The sequence below is a fragment of the Delphinus delphis genome, chromosome 9 (assembly GCF_949987515.2).
Source record: "Delphinus delphis chromosome 9, mDelDel1.2, whole genome shotgun sequence".
Classification (NCBI taxonomy): Eukaryota; Metazoa; Chordata; class Mammalia; order Artiodactyla; family Delphinidae; genus Delphinus; species Delphinus delphis.
The window spans coordinates 65839262-65862155 of NC_082691.1; the positions used below are offsets into that span (position 1 = coordinate 65839262).

Here is a 22894-nt window from a genome sequence, read left to right on the forward strand (position 1 = left end):
TGATGGGTGGGGCTGGGTTCCCTCCCTGTTGGTTGATTGGCCTGAGGCGACCCAACACTGGAGGCCACCTGGCTCTTTGGTGGGGCTATTGGAGGACTCTGGGAGGGCTCTTGCCAAGGAGTACTTCCCAGAACTTCTGCTACCCGTGTCCTTGTCCTCACAGTGAGCCACAGCCGGAGGCCTTCCAACACAGCAGGTAGGTTTGGTTCAGTCTGCTATGGGATCACTGCCCCTTCCCCTGGGTCCCGATGTGCACACTACTTTGTGTGTGCCTTCCAAGAGTGGAGTCTCTGTTTCCCCTAGTCCTGTCGAAGTCCTGCAATCAAATCCCACTAGCCTTCAAAGTCTTGATTCTCTAGGAATTCCTCCTCCTTTTGCCAGACCCCCAGCTTGGGAAGCCTGTCGTGGGGCTCAGAACCTTCACTCCAGTGGGTGAACTTCTGTGGTATAAGTGTTCTCCAATTTGTGAGTCACCCTACCAGCAGTTATAGGATTTGATTTTATTGTGATTGCACCCCTGCTACCGTCTCGTTGTGGCTTCTCCTTTCTCTTTGGATGTGGGGTATCTTTTTTGGTGAGTTCCAGTGTCTTCCTCTCAATGACTATTCAGCACTTAGTTGTGATTCCGGTGCTCTTGCAAGAGGGAGTGAGCGCACGTCCTTCTACTCTGTCATATTGAACCCTCTTCCTATTTTTATATGTATCTGTCTTTGATATTTGTATTCAGATATACTCATTTACTCCTTAAGACCAAAAAGATATCTGATTTCTGTCTTTAATATTATTATTTAATAGTTTGAAGACAATTCTCTCTTTGAATCTTTTGTGCCAACTTTTAGTCTTTCCATTTCTTTTAACAAGGAAAATGTTATGTGGCAGGTGGTTATATCCGTCCAGCCATTGTTACTCCCCTCTGAACTTTCTTCATTTGGTACATATCCCTGCTGACACCTTGAACTGAAATGAATATCTTGTGATTTTAAATTGCAGTTTTGAATAAATCTATCTTTTGTGTCCATCTATGTGCTATATAAATCTGTTAACGAGGCCTAAAGTTAAGTTATCTTTTAGGGTAACTATTTCCTTACTGACATGTGGAGCATAGTGTCAACTAAGGTGTCTCTACCTTTCCCACTTGTGCTGCTAATGTTTCATCTTGCTTCTTCAACACTTTTTTTTTTTTTTAAATTAGAGGAACTTCTTGATTGAGTGGGTGAAATGTGTTCTACCACCTCCTCCTTACTATTTGCGTCACATTTTGTAGTTCTGCCCTTAACTGAAACTTTATCTATCAGATTCTGGTTTGAGCGTGGATAAAAGGACAAGGTTTGGATCCACATATTTCCATATGGAATTTCATTTGTGTTCTGACTGTGTCTTATAAAGTATTTGTTACTTTTTTAACTTTTATCATGTGTACACTTAAAGTATATCTTTTATGCTTTTATCAAAATATTTTTATTATTTTTTTAAAATAAATTTTGTTTTATTTATTTTTTAAATTTCTTTTTGGCTGTGTTGGGTCTTTTGCTTTCTCTAGTTGCAGCGAGCAGGGGCTACTCTTTGTTGCGGTGCATGGGCTTCTCATGGCGGTGGCTTCTCTTGTTGTGGAGCATGGGCTATAGGGGCACCGGCTTCAGTAGTTGTGGTTCGCGGGCTCTAGGGCGCAAGCTCAGTAGTGGTGGCGCACGGGCTTAGTTGCTCCGCGGCAGGTGGGATCTTCCCGGACCAGGGCTCAAACCCGTGTGCCCTGCATTGGCAGGTGGATTCTTAACCACTGCGCCACCAGGGAAGCCCTCAAAATCTCAAAATATTATATAATGTTATCTGGGCTTAATTAGGGTTGGATCCTTGTGGTGTGTAATTCTGTTGAAGTTGATATACAGCTAAGCAGCTATTAATCCATCTTATTTTATTTGTACTCCAGCCTTTGTTAATCTGCCTTGTCCATATTCACATCATGATTGAAATCTTGTCAGAATTATCTGTACAGTTTCTTCCTATGCATTCTAATGAACATGTCAGAAATGGAAAATAAACATCTGATTTATCAAAAAGAAAACCTATAGTGACTTGTGAATATGACTTCATTTTCTTTTTATGTGACTTTTTTTTTTTGGATGGAAATGCTTCAGGTTCCTTAATAATAACTTGGAAAATAGAAAATAGTATAAAAGTGACTTACCTCCAAATCCAGTAAGCAAAATACAACCAGTGTTAACATTTGGATGTATTTTCTCTTTGACTTTTTTCTTTGTAAACTTTTAAAAACTTTAATGTTGGTGGCGTATGATTACATTTCTCTTGGGTAAATACTTAGGCTAAGTTATAGGTAGATGTACATTTAACTTTTTAAGAAATTGCCAAAACATTTTCCCACATAGATGTTAACATTTATGTTCCCATCAACAGTGTATAAAAATTCTGGTTGGTTCACATATTCACCAACACCTGGGATGGCCACTCTTACTAATTTTAGCCATTCTAGTGGAATTGTAGAGATACCTCATTGTGATCATAATTTGCATTTTCCTAATGACTGATGTTGATCTTATCATGTGCTTATTACCATCTGTATGTCTTTGGTGGTCTGTTGAAATCTTTGGTCCATTTTTAAGTTGTGCTTGTTGTCTAATTGAGTTGTTTATTTTAGATACTAGTCCTTTGTTGAACTATGCAAATAACTTATTTCTCATCATACCTTTATCTACTGTTAATAATCCTTGTCTGTCACAATTATTACTGTGCTGTTTGCCTCAGTAGTGATTTTTTGTTTCCAATTTTTTTTTTTTTTTTGGCCACTCCTTGTGGCTTGCAGGATCTTAGTTCCCAGATGAGGGATTGAACCCAGGACATGGTAGTGAAAGTGCCAAGTCCTAACCACTGGACTGCCAGGGATTCCCAATGCTACATTTTTTAATGGGAATTCTTTTGTAAGGAAGAATTGTTCTATCTCATGCATTCATTCATTCAATTATTTATTAATATTAGGACACATGAATATTAATTTTATCATTGCTTTTTGCTCCAGTTGTCCTGAATTTGACCATTGGGAGCTCTTTCCCATTAGCTCCTATTCATCTTTCAACATGCCTCATAATTTTTTTTTGGAGCACTTATTTTCTGATTCGTCTTTTATTTTTCTTCCTTAAGCCCTGGAATTGACCATTTTCCAAGGAGTTCAGGTTCCTTTTATTTCAGAATAGTATTTAGAAGCCAGGGTCTCTGCACTAAAAGTGCTCATTACTCCTGGGGTGTTTTTGCTTCTAGGTGTTTTGAACATAGATCTAGGAAGTTATATTTTTGTGTACATTCACACATCTGTATTTCTATACATATCTATGCATATGTATAGATAATATAGTATATATGTTAACATAAATATATATGTTTATGTATATTAAAAACCATGAGTTCATACTAATACACCAATTCTAATCTACTAACACAAGATTCAGTCTAGCCTTTCTCTTTTCTTATTTGTAACTCCTTTCTCCAACGGTGGAAAACCTGACTCTCATCTACAATTTATTTACTTATTTGTTCAGTTCTGGTATACACATAAGTGTAGTTTCAGAATTGCTGTTGTAAATATATTTACTTACTAGAGTGTAGTATTCCATACACTTCTTTTTGTCTTTAGTCTTATACTATTCAGTCAGCATACTGTTTTCCAGAGTTATGTTCTTTTCTTACCCACCTTGTTCATTGGTGTTATGTTACTCATTTGAAATACAGTTAGTTTTATTTGTTACTGTTTTTAGTCCATTTTGAGCTCTTGTCACATCCTGGCTGATTTTGGTTATTTTTTTCATTGGAATATGTGAAACATTATTGTGGTGTTAATAGTCAATTCTGTAAAACAGTATGTCAGGAAGTATCCCTTCCACCTCTCATCTCTTTTACCCTATTCTCATTTTCTTTTTCTGCCATTTAACCACCCATCCATATGGGTAACCAATCTTAATAATTTCTTGCTTAGTTTTTAGTTTATTCCTGTCTTTTTACACAAATGAGAAGATACATGTAGGAAAGGAGATACAAAAATTATATATGAAAGGTAGTGTATTATAGACACTACATACTTGATTCTATAACAGCTTTATTGAGATACAATTCACATGCCATAAAATTCAGTTCTGTCATTTTTAGTATATTCACAGAGTTGTGCAACCATCATCATCACTATCTAATTTGAGGCCATTTTCATCAGGCCAAAAAGAAACCCTGTACTTATTAACAATTACTCCAATTCTCTCCTATTCCCAGGTCTAGGCAGCCACTAATCTACTTTCCATCTCTATAGAGTTTCCTATTCTGGGCATTTCATATAAATGAAATCATTCAGTATTTTTTTGCAGCTAGCTTCTTTCACTTAGCATGATGTTTTCAAGGTTCATCTATGTTGTATTGATAGCATGCATCAGTACTTTGTACCTTTTTATTATTGAATGATATTCTGTTGCATAGAAAATACCACATAATTTTGTTTATCCATTCAGCAGTTGATGGACATGTGGGTTATTTCTAGTTTTTGACTGTTGTGAGTAATGCTGCCAAGAACATTTAAGTACCAGTTTTTATGTGGACTTATGTTTTCAATTCTCTTGGATCTATACCTTGGGATGGAATTGCTGGATCATAGGGTAACTATGTTTAACTTTCTGAGGAGCTACCAAACTGTTTGCCAAAGCAGCTGTAGCATTTTACATTCCCACCAGCAATGTGTGAAGGTTTCAATTTCTCCACATCCATGTCCACATTTGTTATTGTCTGTCCCTTTAATCTATAGTAGTAGGAGTGAGGTGGTATCATTGTGGTTCTAATTTGCATTTCCCTAATGGCTAATGATGTTAAACATCTTTTCATGTGCCTATTGTCAATTTATATATCTTCTTTGAGGGAATGTCAATTAAAGTGCTGTGCCCAATAGTTAATTAGGTTATTTATCTATTTATTGCCATGGTGATTACAATTAACAACTGATAACATTGTAATTTGGATTATTACCAACTTAGTTTAATAGAATACAGTAATTTTGCTCCTGTGTACTTTCATTTTCTCTTCCCTTCTTTGTGCTCTTCTTTCTACTTTATAAACCCAAGAACACAATTTAACAATTATTGCTTCATGAAGTGTTCCTTTAAATCAGGTAGAAGAGAGTTGCAAATAAAAATTATGTTTGTACTGTCTTTTATAGTAGTGTTTCTTGTAGGACATATCTGATTGTGAGGAATTCTCTCAGTTTTTGCTTATCAGAGAATGTCTTAAGTTCACCTTCGTTTTTGAAAGATGCCTTTGGTAGATACTGAATTCTTGGTTGACAGTCTTTTTGTTTTAACATCTTGAATATGTCATCCATCTACTTTCTGGCCTCTGTGGTTTCTGATGACATGTTAGTCATTATTCATTTTAAGAGTCCCCTGTATATGGTCATTTAAAGTCTCTCTTGCTGCTTTCCTGATTTTTTGTCTCTGTTTTTTGGCAGTTTGATTTTGATGTGTCTAGGTGTGGATCTCTGCTTTTTTCCTGTTTGGAGTTGCTGAGCTTTTAATGTGTAAACATATTTTTCTTCAGATTTGGGATATTGTCTGCCGTTGTTTCTTCAAACATACTTTTTGCCTCTTACTCCCTTTCTCCCCCTGTCTCTTTCCCTCTCTCCCTCCCTCCTCCTTTCCACTACTTCAGGGACTCCCGTTATGTGTAGGTTGGTATGCTTGATTTTGTTCCACAGTCTCTGGCGCTGTTCAGGTTTTTTTCACTCTTTTTTTGTTTCTGTTCCTTAGACTGGTAAATGTTATTTGACCTATCTTCAAGTTTGCTAATTCTTCTGCTAGCTCACATCTGTTTTTGATCCTCTCTCTCTAGTGAAGTTTCATTTCAGTTATTCTACTTTTCAACTTGAGAATTTTTATTTGGTTCTTTTTAATAATTTCCATCTCTTTATTAATTTTCTCTATTTGGTGAATGTAGTTCTTATACTTTTAGTTTTTTAGACATGATTTCCTTTAGTTATTTGAACTTATTTTAAATAGCAGATTTAAACTCTGTCTAATATCTGAGTTTTCTCAGGGTTAGTTTCTATTGATTGCTTCTTTCCCGCCTGAATATGGGTTATGCTTTCTTGGGGTTTTTTGCGTGTCTGATAATTTTTTGTTGAAAACTGGACATTTTAAACGATACAGCGTGACACCAGTGGTCAGATTCTCCCTCTCCCCTTTCTCCTCCACCCCTCAGGGTTTATTTATTATTGCTGTTTGTTGTTTGCTTGTTTAGTGACTTTTGGGGAACTAATTCTGTAAAGTCTATTTTCTTTGTCATGTGTTGTCACTGAAGTCTCTGGTTATCCTAGTGGTTATTTGTGGGGTCTTGCAAGGAATCATCAAACAGGTCACATAATGTTCTTTGGGAATGGGGCTCTGAAGGAGCCTGTTCTGCCTATTCCAGTTGCTGACAGGGTGCTAATTTTTGCCATGATTGCCTGCTGTGGGTTTTCAAGGCTACTGTAGAGCTGATGAGGGAAATAAGAATAGGCGAGTTAAAATGCAACAAATGCTGCAGTTTTTACTGAGATTCAGCCCTTTTTCTTGAATAAGCGCTCTTTGGATTGCTGCAAGCCTTTTGTTAATTTCCAGTTGGAAGAAATTTTCTCTTGATTTTAACAAAGGAGAGAATTTTCTGAAGTCCACTGCTAATTTCGTTAACGTCACTAGTCTATATCCTTTTGTTTTCCAGTGTATACATAAGAGAATGTTTAAAGGTAAATATTACTGCGCCAACTGTCTAATAATAGTTTTTCCATTCAGTATGTTGTTATCTGTCATTTCTGTTCTAAAACTTTAATTTTAATGGCTGCATGGTGTTTTAACACATGAGAGTACCATAATGTATTATTTGTTTCACTTGTTTTTGAAACTTTGGTTTTTATGATTTTTCATTATCGTTAATAGTGTTTTGTTGAATGTTCTTTTATCTAAATCTTATATATTTGTAAGATTATAAATTCATGAAAGTGGAATTTGTTGAGTGTGAGAGCATGAAAACTTAAGTTTTTGATGCACATGGCCAAATTGATCTTCAGGGAAGTGGTTTCAGTTTATATTCTACCAGTCATGTACGAAAGTGCCTATTTTCCCACATCCTTACTTACTACTGGGTACTACTATTCATTTAGTTTTGTGCTCTCTAGTAGATCTTTTGGTAATGTATTATGTCCTCTATCTATGAAATTTCTATTTCTATATCTAGTAGGGTAGCCGCTAACCACATGTGGCTGTTGAGCACTTGAAATGTGGCTAGTCCTAAATAAGTCATGCTATATTTCAAAGATTATTACAAAGGAAAAGAAAGTAGAGTAATGAATAATGTAAAATGAGTCATAATAACTTTTTATATTGATTGCATATTGAAATGATAATATTGTATATACATTGGGTGAAATAAAATGATATTAATTTCACCTTTTTACTCTTACTTCCATAATGTGTCTACTAGAATATTTATAATTACATATGTTATTCACCTTACATTTCTATCAGATAGTGCTTGTCTAGACTCTAGACCATTCTTCCTTTAAAAAAAGCCCTGCTTCTTTAAAGCTTATGCTATTTAACAACAGTATTTTCTCACCCTTCTTAAATTTGTTGGTTACCACATCCCTGTTTTCTCTTTATTTGTCAAAGATGTCACCAAACACTCAGTTTTTCTTTCTACCCCAAGCTATCTTACCATTCTGGGGCGTTTTTAGTGCCCATGTGTAAAACTTGTTCAATAATTTAGCTTCACAGTATCTGGATTATTGTTGAGCCATCATTTTAATGGCTCCATGTGGTCATCATCTGGAACTTCTGTTCCACCTCTGAAATCTTAATTGTATGGCTCATTCTATTCACAATTTCATATTCTTAGCTATCTCATTTCCTTACTTCATACCTTGGATCCTTGACTCTCTCCATTTTGTTCACTAAATCACTTCAACCATACTTGTCAGCTCCCTTGATCCCTTGTAGTTTTGTGTACCCTTTCTGCAAAATAACAGCTTCAAATAACAGCTTATTGGCTTACATTCAAGTTACAGATTGCTATTGGAGTAAAAGATCTCGTGGCTTTAGGGATACATTCACACAGATCTTCAGCCTAAACTAGTGGACAGAATTCCTTGGCTGCCTGTTGTGTATTCCTAGCCCTTCTTTTTGTTTTGGTGGTTGCTGATTCAAATCTTTCTCTCTTAAAATTCCCTGGTCCATCCCTCCTCTTTTAGGATTAGCAGGTGATTTTTTTTTTCTGGAGTTCACAGAAAATCCTGTCCATCATTCCAGAATGTTATCTGTATCCTGGTTTACCTTCCTTTCTTCAGCTGCTTGGGTAGGTAATCATTTTTTTTTTTTTTAATTTAATTAATTAATTAATTAATTTGGCTGCATTGGGGCTTTGTTGCTGTGTGTGAGCTATCTATAGTTGCAGCGAGCGGGGGCTACTCTTCATTGAGGTGCACAGGCTTCTCATTGCAGTGGCTTCTCTTGTTGTGGAGCACGGGCTCTAGGTGCATGGGCTTCAGTAGTTGCATCACGCGGGCTCAGTAGTTGCAGTGTGCGGGCTTAGTTGCTCCGTGGCATGTGGGATCCTCTCGGACCAGAGATTGAACCCGTGTCCCCTGCATTGGCAGGCAGATTCTTAACCACTGTGCCACCAGGGAAGTCCCTGTCTAGGTAATCTTTTCTTTTTTTTTTTTAAACTTATTTTTTACTTTTTAAAGCATTTTTTAAAAACTTATTTATTGGAGTATAGTTGATTTACAGTGTTGTGTTAATTTCTGCTGTACAGCAGAGTGACTCAGTTATACACATATATATATTCTTTTTTATATTCTTTTCCATTGTGGTTTATCCCAGGATGTTGAATATAGTTCCCTGTGCTATACAGTAGGACCTTGTTGTTTATCCATTCTATATGTAATAATTTGCACCTACTAACACCAAACTCGCAGCATTTATTAACATTTAAACATGCAGCTATCATTTTTTTTATTCCTAAAACTTGCATAACCCTTTATTGTCCTCTAGCTTCTACCTTATTGCCCTTCTATTCACACATAAGCTTTCAGAAAGAATTGTTTACCCTCACTGTCTGCAGTTAGTTATTCACTGCTTATTTAATTCCAGTCTGCCTTCATCTATCTTCCCCTATCTTTCCACTGCTCTGACAGTGGTCCCTGATAATGATATATAGATTCTTCTATGTCTCTGTATTGACCACTCCAGAGCATTTGGTACAGTTGACCACTTCTTGAAGGAGGCCACTACAGTTGACCTCCTTGAACTGCTTCTAAGAACTACTTTCCTCATTCTTCTCTCTCCCCTTTTCCTAGGTTTGTGTAGGTGATAGTGGTGGTGGTAGTGGGATGTTGCTGTTGGTTCTGACCTGCTTCCTACTTTGTATACTGTAATTGGATCCATACCCATGGCCTTCATACCGTTTAAATGTTGTTGACTTAAAATGTTAATATCTGCCTAACCTAGACATTTCTAGAACTTCTAACTTTTATATATGTAGCTGCCTACTAGATATTTGTCTCCCTAAAGCCAATTTTGCACCTTAAACGCAAATGAATTTTGCTTTTAATGATTGGAACAACCATTAATCCAGTTGCTCAACCTAAATTCATAAATTTGAGTCTTACCACTCCCCCCACAAGTTACAGAGGCTTGTCAGTTCATGTAATATCTTACCCAGCACTGTCCATTAGAAGTTAATGCAAGCCACATATGTAATTTAAACTTTTCTAGTAGCTACATTTAAAAAGTAAAAAGGAACACGTGAGTTTAACTTTAGTATCAGATTTTATGTAGCCCAGTATAGCTAAAATTTTATTTCAACCTGTAATCAGTATAAAAATTGACATGCTTTATTCTTTTTTTCATAATCGGTCTTCAAAACCTGGTTTCTATTTTATACTTAGAATATATATCAATTCAGACTAGCTAAATTTCAAGTGCTCGATAGCCACATGTAGCTAGTGGCTACTGTAACGGACAGTAGCATTCTAACTTAATTTCTCTTCATCCCCACTGCTTCTGTCTTCCCTGGGCTACTGCAACAGATCTTGGGATTGCTACCATTATCTCCTGCAGTTCATCCTCAATATTATTGTTAGTGGTAATTTTCTAAAATATGAATGTGACTCGGCATGTGAATTAATGTGATTGTGCAATTTTCTGCTTCAAATCCTTTAATGCTGTTCATAAGTTTTCAAGATGAAGCCTATTCTAAGTTCTTTAGTGTGGCCAACAAAGTCCTTTATAATCTGGCTTTTGCTTAACTTTCCTACCCTGTATCTTCTGGACCCTGATAATGAGTTGTATTGAGCTATTTGTAGTTACCATAAATAACTGTGCTCTCTCCTCTTGCTTTTGTACCTTTACAGTTACCAGTTAGCCTGCTCATATTCTCTAGTACCTACCTACATCTCTCATCAGACTAAGGCCTACTAGTCCTTCAGGATCTGAAGGATTTGGCCCCAGGATAGGAGAAAACACCCTTTTTTCGTTCTCATAGCCATCTTTCTGTGCTTGCCTCCATTATAGTATTTATCACTGTGTTAATATAATTGTCTTCTAACTTACCTGACCTCAGATTCTTAGTTTTATAAGCAGGGACCTTGTTCTGATTAGCTTTTACATCCCTAATTACTAATACACACATTGTAAGGGTCCAGTGACTGTGTTGATTGAATGAGTGTGGCCAGTAATTCTGTGAGTAGAGATTTAAATTCCAAGTTCAGAGCAAAGAAAAAAATGTATTTAAACTTTTAAGTTATCTCATTCTTACATGTGTTCATACAATTAAATATTAAAATCTTTTAAGTAGATTAACCAAGAATCCAGAATAAGATTAAGAAAATAAAAGTTGGTTTCATTTGTACACAATTGTTCATCTCAGTAAAAAGGGTGGAGCTGGGGGCATGCAAACTAAGATATGATCTTTAGAGAAAATTGGGGAGGGAACATCAAAGTTAACATTTAGGACAAGCTTATGTTATCTTGTAACATCTTAGTGTTCTTGTTATATTAAATCTAGAATCTAGGTATTTTTACACCAGTTATATTTAAAATACTTAAGGCATTTAAATAGTGAAGTTCTTTAATTTTCCCCTTGAATTATGTAAGAAATGGGAGGAATTTGACTTAGTGCTAGACAGTTTCATCTATGTGTATGATGTAAGGCTTTTGTTAGTAATAATGAGTAGACAAGTAAATTTATGTATCTTTTTTCTTTTGTAGTGAGTAGTTTTTTGTATTTAAAATTACGTAAACTTTAGGAGAAAAAAATTTAATTGTATTTGTCAGTATGTGAAACAGCATACAGTTTGTTTGTGTTTTAAAATCCAAAGTGGTACAGCTTGAACTTGAAATTATTTAGGAAAGATCAAATGTTACCTTTGAAATTTTAAGTTACTGATGTAACCCTTCCTTGGATCTTTGCAGTCTGTTTTTTTGTTTGTTTGTTTGTTTGAATTGTAGTTACTAAGGGGAGAAATAGAATCCTGGTCATATTTATGTAATTTGGGGCTGAATATCTCTTTTTGTAAAGATGGGGAGAGCTGAAGGTTTATAGTAGATCCTACCAAAAATATGTTTTAATTTTCCTCAGATTCCGACTTTTGTCACTTCCAACCTGTCACAACTCAATTTCGTTATTGTTACTGAAAAGCATATTTAGCAGTTTTCAAAACAAGTTGCTACTTTTCTCCTTTGGAAAATATATATTAATTTATAAATATTAATATTTATAGATACTAATATTCAGACCTTTAAAATGACAATGGATTTTCACATGCCAAGATTTTGATAACTTTATTCTTTGGAATAAGAACAAATGGCAAGAGAATATAAACAAATCTCAAGGGTTCCAATAATCTGTCAATTGAAACCTTTTTGAGGCATCTTGTTCTTTGAATATAATTGATTTCTAGAAGAAAGTTTAAATAAGTTAAACACTGAAATTACTGGATATTGTATTTAAGTTGATTTTTCCACAGGTAGTGAAATAGCAAGCAGTGGAATTGTAGCTTGATTTTCTTTTTTTTTTTTTTTGCGGTACACGGGCCTCTCACTGTTGTGGCCTCTCCCGTTGCGGAGCACAGGCTCCGGACGCGCAGGCTCAGCGGCTGTGGCTCACAGGCCCAGCCGCTCCGCGGCATGTGGGATCCTCCCGGACCAGGGCATGCACCCGGATCCCCTGCACCGGCAGGCAGACTCTCAACCACTGCGCCACCAGGGAAGACCCTGTAGCTTGATTTTCTTAAATGTGAATTTTGTCATAGAGATTTGGCATATCTTTTAGATAGTAACCAAAAGATTTTGTAAGCATATGCTTTTAGAAAAGATGATTTGATAACTGTTTCTTCTTATGTAACTGATGTTTGAAATCAAGTAATACTCTTAAGACCTCAAGATATTTTGGGTGAATATACTTTTATCTACATTCACATGCTTATAAATGTCACAGTTATATCACTCAGGTCTATAAGTAATATTTCTTTATCCAGAGGTTGTATTTCACACTGGCACTGTGAACATTATATTTGTGCAGAAAAAGAATCAGTTTAGGTCTTCTGAATTATAGACTGTGGTTGATTTTAGAATTTGGGGTAAGGAAAGATTTTTATGATATGTGAAAAGTCTGTATGTTTTAGTCAACCAGTGTTATATTATTGGTGTATTTCCTAAGTCTATCTTTTGTGTTGAGACACAGTTTCTTCCTCAGAAGAAACTTTCCTGAAAGTATATTTTTGTCCTTTATCTTTTTTAATAACTCCTGTGTATCAGCACTCTGTTAGGAATGTAGAGATGAATATGACATGATTCTCTCCTGGAAATAAGTTGTGTTGGGAAACTGGCAAGTAACATGTTTAATTTTAAAATAATTTAATTTAAAACATGAAATTATTTAAAATGTTATAGTAGTTATGTACAGAGAATTATCTACTCTCAACCTAGTCACTCTTCTTCCTCACTGTTACTGAGACTGCTTTGGTGCAAAACTACCAGTAATCTTCTTATTTCCAAATTTTATGTTCACATCTCTGGTATTTCATTTGACTGTTCAGTAGCATTTAACACAAGTGAGTGACCTTGAGCCAGTCCTAGTTTTCCTTTCTCCTCACTGACTGATCAATCTTTCTCATTCTTTCTCTGCCTAACATCTCATTGTTGGAGTGCTCCAGGACACTGTCTAGACCCCCTTTTATCTATAATCTCTCTTTGGGAATCTGATCCTCTCCCCATACTATCTATATGCTTATGTTTCCTAAATCTATATTTTCAGCACCAACCAACCCTGGAATTTCTGAATTCATATGTTTAACTGCCTACTGGCCATCTCTTCTTGAATATGTAACAGACACCTCCACTTAACATGTTAAAAGCTATTTTTGATTTTGGTGATTTTGGCCCTCACAGCCCACTCTTTTCCTCCCCTTTGTATCCTGTTTCCCTGGAGATATCACTAGCCATTGAGTTGTTCAAGCCAAGTACTTAGGAGTTATCTTTTGTCTCTTCATCTTTTGTCTGTTTTTCTTTTGCCAGTCACATCTAACCCACCAGCAATGTCCTGACAATTCTTCTTTCAAAACATATTCTGAATCTTCATCTCTCTTTGCATGCATACCATCTAAATTCAGTATACCCTTTCTTTCTTGGACTATTGCAGTAGGCTCCTTACTAGTTTTCTTATTTCCGTTTCTTCTCTTAGCAGTAAGAGCTATCTTTAAAACACAAATCAGGTCAGGTCACTTGCCTGTGTAAAACCCTCCAGTGGCTTCCCATCATGCCTAAAATAACATCCAGATTTCTTACTTTCGCTGGGTACAACATGATCTGGCCCCTGCCTGCCTCCCTGACCTCATTTTTTATCACTTATCCCCTGGTCCACTACTTCACCTCATTGTAGTTCATGTACCTTCTTTTTGTTCCTGAAAGTACCAAGTTCATGCCCACTTTAGGGCCCATTCCTTAGCCCTAGAATGCTTTTCTCCCTTTTCTTAATTCAGTCTCCTAGTTGTGCCTAAGACTATTCTAGGAGTTGAGGATAAAGCAATAAATAAGACACACAGGTAGATGGAGATGTTTTTCTTACACCTTTTTGTATGGTGGGTTCCTTGAATATGTAACCTAAAATATTTTCTCTGAAACTTCTTCAGCTCTCCCAGATGGCTTCCTCTTTTTGATGCCACAACTTATGTAGTTCATTTAATCTGTACCTTGATGGAGTTTACATTTTAGTTGGAGGTAGGGTGGGTGGAGATCACAATAAACAAGATTTGTAAAATGTATGTTAAATGGTGGTAAGTGCTAGAGAGAAAAACATAAAGCAGCAAAGTGCTGAGATGAGTTGTAATTTTAGATAAGGGTGATCAGGGCAGTCCTCTCTTTGAAGGTGACATTTGAATCATCATCTGTTCTAGGTTGTGATATAACTCATAGATTTCTTCAATATAGAATAAAGACATACCCTTTTTAAAGACATTTTGTCCAAGGATAGTCTGTTTTCTTCTCTTTGCTATATTATTTGCCTTTAAGTTATTACAGGTCACATTTACTTCGTCTTCCCATTTGTTACTGCTTGCCATCTTTAGCTTCCTTCCCTTTCCTGTATCTACAAGTTTGCATTTCTTCCAGTTCTTAACTTTAATTACTTGAAATATAGCACTGTATAAAGATTTTAACTAAAACATTGGCATTTATCTGAAGTGGGCTGTCTTAATCCAGTGACTGACAGAGCAAAACTGTATGAAATTTACATTTTTTTCTTCTTGGGATTTAAATTTGGTCCCTGTATATCTTCTTGAAACATCATACTTTACACTTTTTTTTTTTTTTTTTGCGATACGTGGGCCTCTCACCGTTGTGGCCCCTCCCGCCGCGGAGCACGGGCTCTGGACGCGCAGGCCCAGCGGCCATGGCCTACGGGCCCAGCCGCTCCGCGGCACATGGGACCCTCCCGGACCGGGGCACGAACCCGCGCCCCCTGCATCGGCAGGCGGACTCCCAACCACTGCGCCACCAGGGAAGCCCCATACTTTACACTTTTTTCACCATTTCTTGTAAGACTTCAGGTACAGGGCATAGTAATTGTTCTTTATAAAAAGATAGATAGGAGGCCTCTGATTCTGTGTTTGATCAGGAGAGCTGCTGAAATGGATTAAAATTCATTGGGCCTTATATCCGACAAAAAATATTACCTTGACGTGAGTAGAAAAAAGTCTGCCTTCAATTTATTTGTAATTTACCTCTAATTTGTTGAGTTACATGTAAGTAACTTTCATTTTTTTCCCTCTATCTTTTACTATGTTCCAATGGATTTCTCTCTCCTGTTCGACTGAATGTGCCGTGTATGATTCTTGGAATTCCTCGTTTACTGTTCCTCTGTGGATCTGTCTGTTGGAATCTGGAACACTGGAATGATGGAAATGTGTTCTTTACAAAGTAGCTGTGAGTATGCTACATAATTTATAGAGAGGCTTTTTTCTCGTCTAAGTTAAATTTCAGTTATAGTTGGATGAAATATGAACCAAGGAAGCCTTAAATTTAATGCATATTCTTAGCTCTGCATGTAGTAGGCTTTCAAATATTTGACTTTAAAATATTCTGATCAGTATCCTAACTAGTATATTTAAAATTAGTCTTTCAGTTTAATTGGCTTACTTATCTTCTCAATATTTGTCTTAAAAATCAGTTTATATGAATTTTAAAAAAGATAAAAATATTATGGATGGAATATTTAGTTACATATGTGATGCTAGTAAGAAATGCAGATTGCTGTTCTTTGTTAAATCCAAATGTATTGAATTAGTACTTTGATCCCATATGAGTTTTTTCGGATGAGAATTTAAATGTGGCAAAAATCTTTAAGAAAAATGTGTACCTCTTAGGAATATTTTGCCATTTTATATATATGTACATATATATATATTTTTTTGCCCTACGCGGGCCTCTCACTGTTGTGGCCTCTCCTGTTGCGGAGCACAGGCTCCGGACGCGCAGGCTTAGCGGCCGTGGCTCATGGGCCCAGCCGCTCTGTGGCATGTGGGATCTTCCCGGACCAGGGCACGAATCCGTGTCCCCTGCATCGGCAGGTGGACTCTCAACCACTGCGCCACCAGGGAAGCCCCTTGCCATTATATTTTAATGAATGAATAAGACCTACCCCTAAGTAAATTAATCAGTAAGACTTTACTCACTCAGATGGTCTGAACTGTGGACAGTGTTTCTCACCAATGGGTAAGTTGAAAATCAGACTGATTTACTATGACAATTTAGAAGTAGATTTCTTTGAATTACTCATGAAACTTACTGAGATCATCAAAGAATCAAAAACCACACAGAAAACTGAATTGAAATTTACTTTAAAACCTGGATAAATCTGATGTCCCTGATGATAGAGGCAGCAGACTCATGTAAAAATCTTGAAGTGACATAATTGGACCTAGTATAACAGCTTGAAAGATAATGTTACTGACTGACATTGATCATGAGAGCTTTTAAGAGTTCATGAAAAATTTTAAACTCCACGTTTTGATTTTATTTCATGAATAAGAAGATAAATTTCAAGAAACTCCTGCCTCTGGTAATTAGTATGAGCAAAGGGAATGATTAAAAGAGTCCTTAATATAATTTTAAGGGGATTTGAATTTTTTGTGAAAAATCCTTCCGTTTTTTTTAGTTGATTGGTCAGAATCTTATTATTAGTAAGTTACTATAAATTGAAATCTTTGCTCTGAGGCAGGTTTCTTTAATTTTTATTTTATTCCTTTGGGTTTTTGTAATTGTCTATTGTCAGTCAACTTGTGCTCAATTCATTTTGGCCATTTCTGCAATTAACTAATACTTTTATTGGTAACACTATAAAATCAGTTTGATTCACCATGAATAATATTAGTTTATATAGTTTTCTAAAAATAGGTTAATGAAGGGAATTTGAAATGTGTGACAGAAGTGATTTATTGATATATGAATAACCGGACTGCTTTTGCTTTTCTCAGCAACAGAAGAACCTTGAAGGCTATGTGGGATTTGCAAATCTCCCAAATCAAGTATACAGAAAATCAGTGAAGAGAGGGTTTGAATTCACACTTATGGTTGTGGGTAAGATATGATTTCTCACTAAAATTGAGTTTTGATATGTTTCCAACTATTAATGAACTCTGAATGATTTGAGAAAACAATAGCCCAAATAACTGCAGGGATCATGTGTTATATTTTCTTTTGTTATGCAAATACATTTTAAAATTTAGCTTGATGGCGTAATGGGATTTCAGTATTTTCTTGCCTCTTTCTTGCAGATGGCACAGTTTTGGAAACTCAGTAAAAGTTGAGAAGAGGGGTGGGGGTTGTAGTGGTTGAATAGAACGCTGGAGAAGGTCTCTTCAATCGATGATGCTACAAAAGGAAATAGCATCTGGTGGTTACTTATTACTCCAGGATTTTTTTTTTTTTTTTTGACGGTACGCAGGCCTCTCACTGTTGTGGCCTCTCCCGTTGTGGAGCACAGGCTCCGGATGCGCAGGCTCAGCGGCCGTGGCTCATGGGCCTAGCCGCTCCGTGGCATGTGGGATCTTCCCGGACTGGGGCAAGAACCCGTGTCCCCTGCATCGGCAGGCGGACTCCCAACCACTGCGCCACCAGGGAAGCCCCAGGATAATTTTATTCTCTGGCTCATATAGTGTAGTGAAGCCATATCACATGAGTGTTTAACTTAAACATATGTTCTCTGAATTTGAAAAAGAAGGATGGGGTAGAGGATCATAATCATGCAAATGATTACCCTGGGAATTCATTCATTAAGTGTAAGCCCTGGAATTAGTGAAATATGATGACTCTCCTTGTTCTTTAGTTCACTCTCATTTTTCTTATGAGTGTGTTTTGTCCTGTGAGCACCTTTCCCTGCCTGTAGTCCATTTTAAGAGATTGTCAAGGGTTATTTTGACTGTAGGTTGGTAACATAATCATTATATATATAAAAACACTTTACCATGTATAAGATTAGTTATCTTAAATGACAGTCTTAAATGACTATAATATTTTCACCTCATATAGGCTGACTTTATAACCTAGCTCCTCAGTTTGATGCAATTTTGTTGTATTTCTCTATTTGTTTTATGAAAGTAAAAGGCAGAATAGTGGATTGACTATATCCATGACAGAGAAAATTGAGTTGATGCTGGACCTTTATGTACTGTGCATTAAATTTGCTAATTACATTCAACTCCTGGTATTTTTATTTTGGTGTTGAATTAGATTAATTGAATTAGGTATGAAATACCCCTTCATTGAAGGGAAGAATATTTTATCAACTGACCAGAGTATTTTACTTGAGGGTAGGTTTGTGGCTGTTTGGAAATATCTGCATTGTAATAGTTCATAGTTAAAACATGGTGGTACAAAGTCTGCAAACTTGATACTTGGTAGAGTTGGTTAACTTGTCTGTCTCTGGTTGAGTAAGAAGCATAGTATACCTAGCTTGCAAACTGCTGGTGTAGACCAGAGGTGTGGGTCTAAATAGGTGGATAAAATATGCAGGATATACCTTTTCTTCCATAGATTGGTAACATAATCATTGTATGTGAAGAAATACTACATCTTACCTTTACTATGTAATGTTAGTGATCTTAAATGACACACCGTAGACAAATATAAGATCATTTTTTTAATTTGTAGAAAACTTCCTAGGTGCATTAGGAGAACCATAGCAATTTCCAAAAAAATTTTAATATTAAAATTTAAAGAATAACTTCTTGGGGCTTCCCTGGTGGCGCAGTGGTTGAGAGTCCGCCTGCCGATGCAGGGGACACAGGTTCGTGCCCCGGTCCGGGAAGATCCCACATGCCGCGGAGCGGCTGTGCCCGTAAGCCATGGCCGCTGAGCCTGCGCGTCCGGAGCCTGTTGCTCCACAACGGGAGAGGCCACAACAGTGAGAGGCCCGCGTACCGGAAAAAAAAAAAAAGAAAAAGAAAACAACAACAAAAGAATAACTTCTTGAATATATACTTAGTAGAGTAATATCTGGCGGTCCAGGCCAGATATTTGGTTTGAAATTTCTGTGACATTTGTCCAGATGAAATAGTTAATAACCAGCTGATCTTGATTTTTAGAGTAAATACACAATCTCTGAATATAACTTGTTTTTCCGGTCAGTCCTTTTGTCAACTACAGCTTTTGTTTTTCTCTTCTTTGATAAGACTTCAACTGTGGATAAAGGAGAATGGATGTTAATATTGTTAGTGTTATCCCCAATATACCTTGAACATTACTGTTTAATTAGCTATCTTTGTATAGACTTGTTGAGTGCAGGGTCTAAATCTTTTCATCTACATAGTTGCAGTGTATAACACATAAAAGTCACCTTTTGGAACTTCCCTGGTGGTCCAGTGGGTAAGACTCCACGCTCCCAATGCAGGGGGTCCAGGTTCAATCCCTCGTCGGGGAACTAGATCCCCCATGCATGTCGCAACTAAGACTTCGCATGCCGCAACTAAGAAGTCCGCATGCTGCAACTAAAAAGATCCTGCATGCCGCAACTAGGACCCGGCGCAGCCAAAATAAATATAAGTAAATAGATAAATATTCTTTAAAAAGTCATCTTTTAAGTAAATATTTTTAATACATTGTTTTTCAGACTTTAGGCCAAATCTAACAATGTTGTTTGTAAATCACAGAAAGCTAAGACTTTCCATACTTTAATATTCTTGACTTAGAGACTGCAAGCTATTCCTTATGAGCTAAGTCCTCATTTTTGAGATTTATGCTCAGAGCAGCTTTGGTTCTTATAACAATTCTTGGTTTGAGACTTATACATTGATACAAACTGAGAATCTGTATTTAACAGTTGATTTTATCTCTTTGTCCTTTGTTGGGAAACCTTTATCCAGTAATCTTGCTCCATAAGCAATATTTACTTGAGTGACTTTTTTGTATAAAAGAGGCATAATTTGTTTTCCCATATTTTCTTCCCTAAAGGAGCTAATAATTTTTATGACAATGTAAAGTATACATAAAAAGATAAGTAACATTTTTAGTAAGTAAATATAAGTTAGTAGAGTCATACAAAAATTAAGAGCCACAGATGTGTAAAGGTATAGGAGAGCTTTTCCCTGGTTCCCTGGTTGGAATTATTATTGCCTTACTTGAGAAGGAGGTATTAGGGCAGATTTTTGAAGAATAGAATTGGGATAGACATTGAGCGGGCAGTCCAGTTGGGAAAACGATAACCAAACCCTGCATAACTTATTATGTGCCAGGGAATATTTCAAGTACATAAAATACTGATACTTTATTATGTAACTCATACAGTCCTTAACAATAACCCTATGATGTAAGTATTATATTATTGTTATCTCCTTTTTAGAGATGAAGAAACTGAAGCATGGAGATGTTAGGTTACTTGCCCATGGTCACACTGCTAGCAGATGCCAGAACCAAACCCGGTCTGTTTCTCAGTCTGGTGTGTTCTTAGGCACTATGCAGAGGCTCATTTGGGAATACTGGATATAGTGCAGAGTTCAGTTGAGTGCGTCCAGTATGCCTTGAACTTGTATGATTCCAACTAGATATTGTTTTCCCTAAAAAAATTAAAAGAGACAGAGAGACAGAGAGAAAGAGGAAATGAATGAGAATTTTAGAGTAAAATAGTACAAGCAATTTTTTCTGCCATTCTACCGGAATGAGTGCCTGTGCTAGGGTAGGCATGGTGGAAGAGGTGAATTCACTGTTCCCCCAGTCATTTTCAGCTTCCACATACTTTTATAGCATGAGCATCTCACCTTGCTGAGTTAGTCTAGGTGCCTTAATATAAACTAGTTACTTCTTATGTGCTCAAAGAAACAGGTATCTGCTTTAGTGCAGGAAGAAAAACAAGTTGTCAGTTTATATGTAATTGTGCATTATGGATGATATATTTGGGGGCAGTTCAATGTTAATTTGCACTGCATGTTGATTTTAGGATCTGACCCCGAAATGGTAACTTTATAATAGTTGGAAATAAGGCTGGAAGGGTAGGCTAGCCTAAATTTTGAAGACCTTCATTGCCTCCAGGATAAAAAGATTGGAATTCTTGATTTTGACTCTTTATTTGAAAATTTACTTTAAAACGCAGTGTCAGACATATCAAATAATGAAGACAGTTAGGTCTCTAATTCAGCAAGTGTCAAACCTATTTGGGCTTGGAATTTGAAAATCGTTTGTGTGCGTCTTAATTTTTGCTCTGAGAATAAAATGTTAATTCTAAAATCTTGATTTTACTAGAATCTTTCAAAGAGGTAGAACTCAGAAAGATTGTAGATTGCTTTATCTGACCAGAAAATATTTTGAAAATCAAGTGGCATTAAGTCTATTATTTTGGGTTCTTTGAAGATAAAATTCACAGTTCAATCATTTTTATAATATTAAACTTTGCTAAATTTTTGTAGCAGAGGTTTTCTTTATTGTCATAATGTATTCGACATATATCAAATGTTTTTAGTGGCACTGGCATTTCTGTTTTTTTTAGGTGGAAGGGAGCTTAGAATATGGTGGTTTAGCCATTTTTGGGATTCAAAGTTTATCATAATGTGTGTTTTTTTTTTTTTTTTTTACGGTACGCTGGCCTCTCACTCTTGTGGCCTCTCCCATTGCGGAGCACAGGCTCCGGACACGCAGGCTCAGTGGCCATGGCTCATGGGCCCAGCCGCTACGCGGCATGTGGGATCTTCCCAGACCGAGACACGAACCCGTGTCCCCTGCATCGGCAGGCGGACTCTCAACCACTGCGCCACCAGGGAAGCCCTATCATAATGTGTTTTTGTGTATGACTTATTAGTAAAAGTTTAGGAGGTATTTAGTCAGTGATAGGATATACAATGACAGTCATAGATAATTTTCTCCCACCTTTTTGTTGGTGTTTGAAGTGATGTATTGATAATAACATCCAGAGTTAGTTGAAGAAATTGAAAGTAATATTGGCCATTTTGTATCTAAGCTGTTGGGCATTTAATGGAATTATGTTTAAGCCTGCAGTTAAGATATGTTGGATACTTGAAATACTTTGAGTAATATTTTAAAATTTTCTTCCCTGAGCTCTGTATTTTTATTTTACTTTTAGTAATAAAAGTAATTTAACCAGTGATGATTGCACAACATTGTAAATATAGAAAAACCACTGAATTGTACAATTTAAAATGGTGAAATTTATGTTATATGAATTTTATTTCAAAGAAGTAATTTAGCCAAAGCAGAGAGAATTTAGGGGGAAAAAGCTTGTTCTTTTCTCATTATAAATAAGGTTTAGCTGGGTAGCTTGCATTCTTGTTAACAAAATTGATTTTTGTACTTGCTATTATGTACATTTCAATAAAGACGTGATGTTTAAGTATTTTGCTGAAGTTATTTATGTGACATCTCTGATTACTATTTTTTTAATTTTTAATTAAAAATTTTTTTAAAATTATTTATTTATTTTTGGCTGTGTTGGTTCTTTCTTGCTGCGCGTGGGCTTTCTCTAGTTGTGGCGAGCAGGGGCTACTCTTCGTTGCAGTGTGTGGGCTTCTCATTGCGGGGGCTTCTCTTGTTGTGGAGCACGGGCTCTAGGTGCCCGGGCTTCAGTAGTTGCAGCACGCGGGCTCAGTAGTTGTGGCTTGCAGGCTATAGAGCGCAGGCTCAGTAGTTGTGGCGCCCAGGCTCAGTTGCTCGGCGGCATGTGGGATCTTCCCGGACCAGGGCTCGAACCCATGTCCCCTGCATTGGCAGGCGGATTCCTAACCACTGAGCCACCAGGGAGGCCCTAGTTTCATTTTTCTAAGAGAAGTGAAAAACCTTGATTCCTGTGAAACAGTCTGTGTAGACGCCTTTATTTATTTTAATAG

At 36.6% G+C, this 22894-nt stretch overlaps 1 protein-coding gene across 2 annotated transcripts in view; it reads left to right on the forward strand.

Moving 5' to 3' along the window:
• Nucleotides 1–15472: 15472 nt before the first annotated feature.
• Nucleotides 15473–22894, forward strand: part of SEPTIN7 (septin 7) — a 66713-nt gene continuing 59291 nt past the window's right edge. Inside the window, exons 1-2 of one of the 2 annotated variants that reach the window (XM_069541017.1) lie at nt 15473–15491; nt 17042–17144. In XM_069541017.1, the coding sequence (XP_069397118.1) occupies nt 17135–17144 (10 nt within the window). In that variant the 5' untranslated portion in view covers nt 15473–15491; nt 17042–17134. Of the gene's footprint in view, nt 15492–16020; nt 16281–17041; nt 17145–22894 lie in introns of those variants that run through there. The other variant, XM_060020718.1, reaches the window with a different exon arrangement.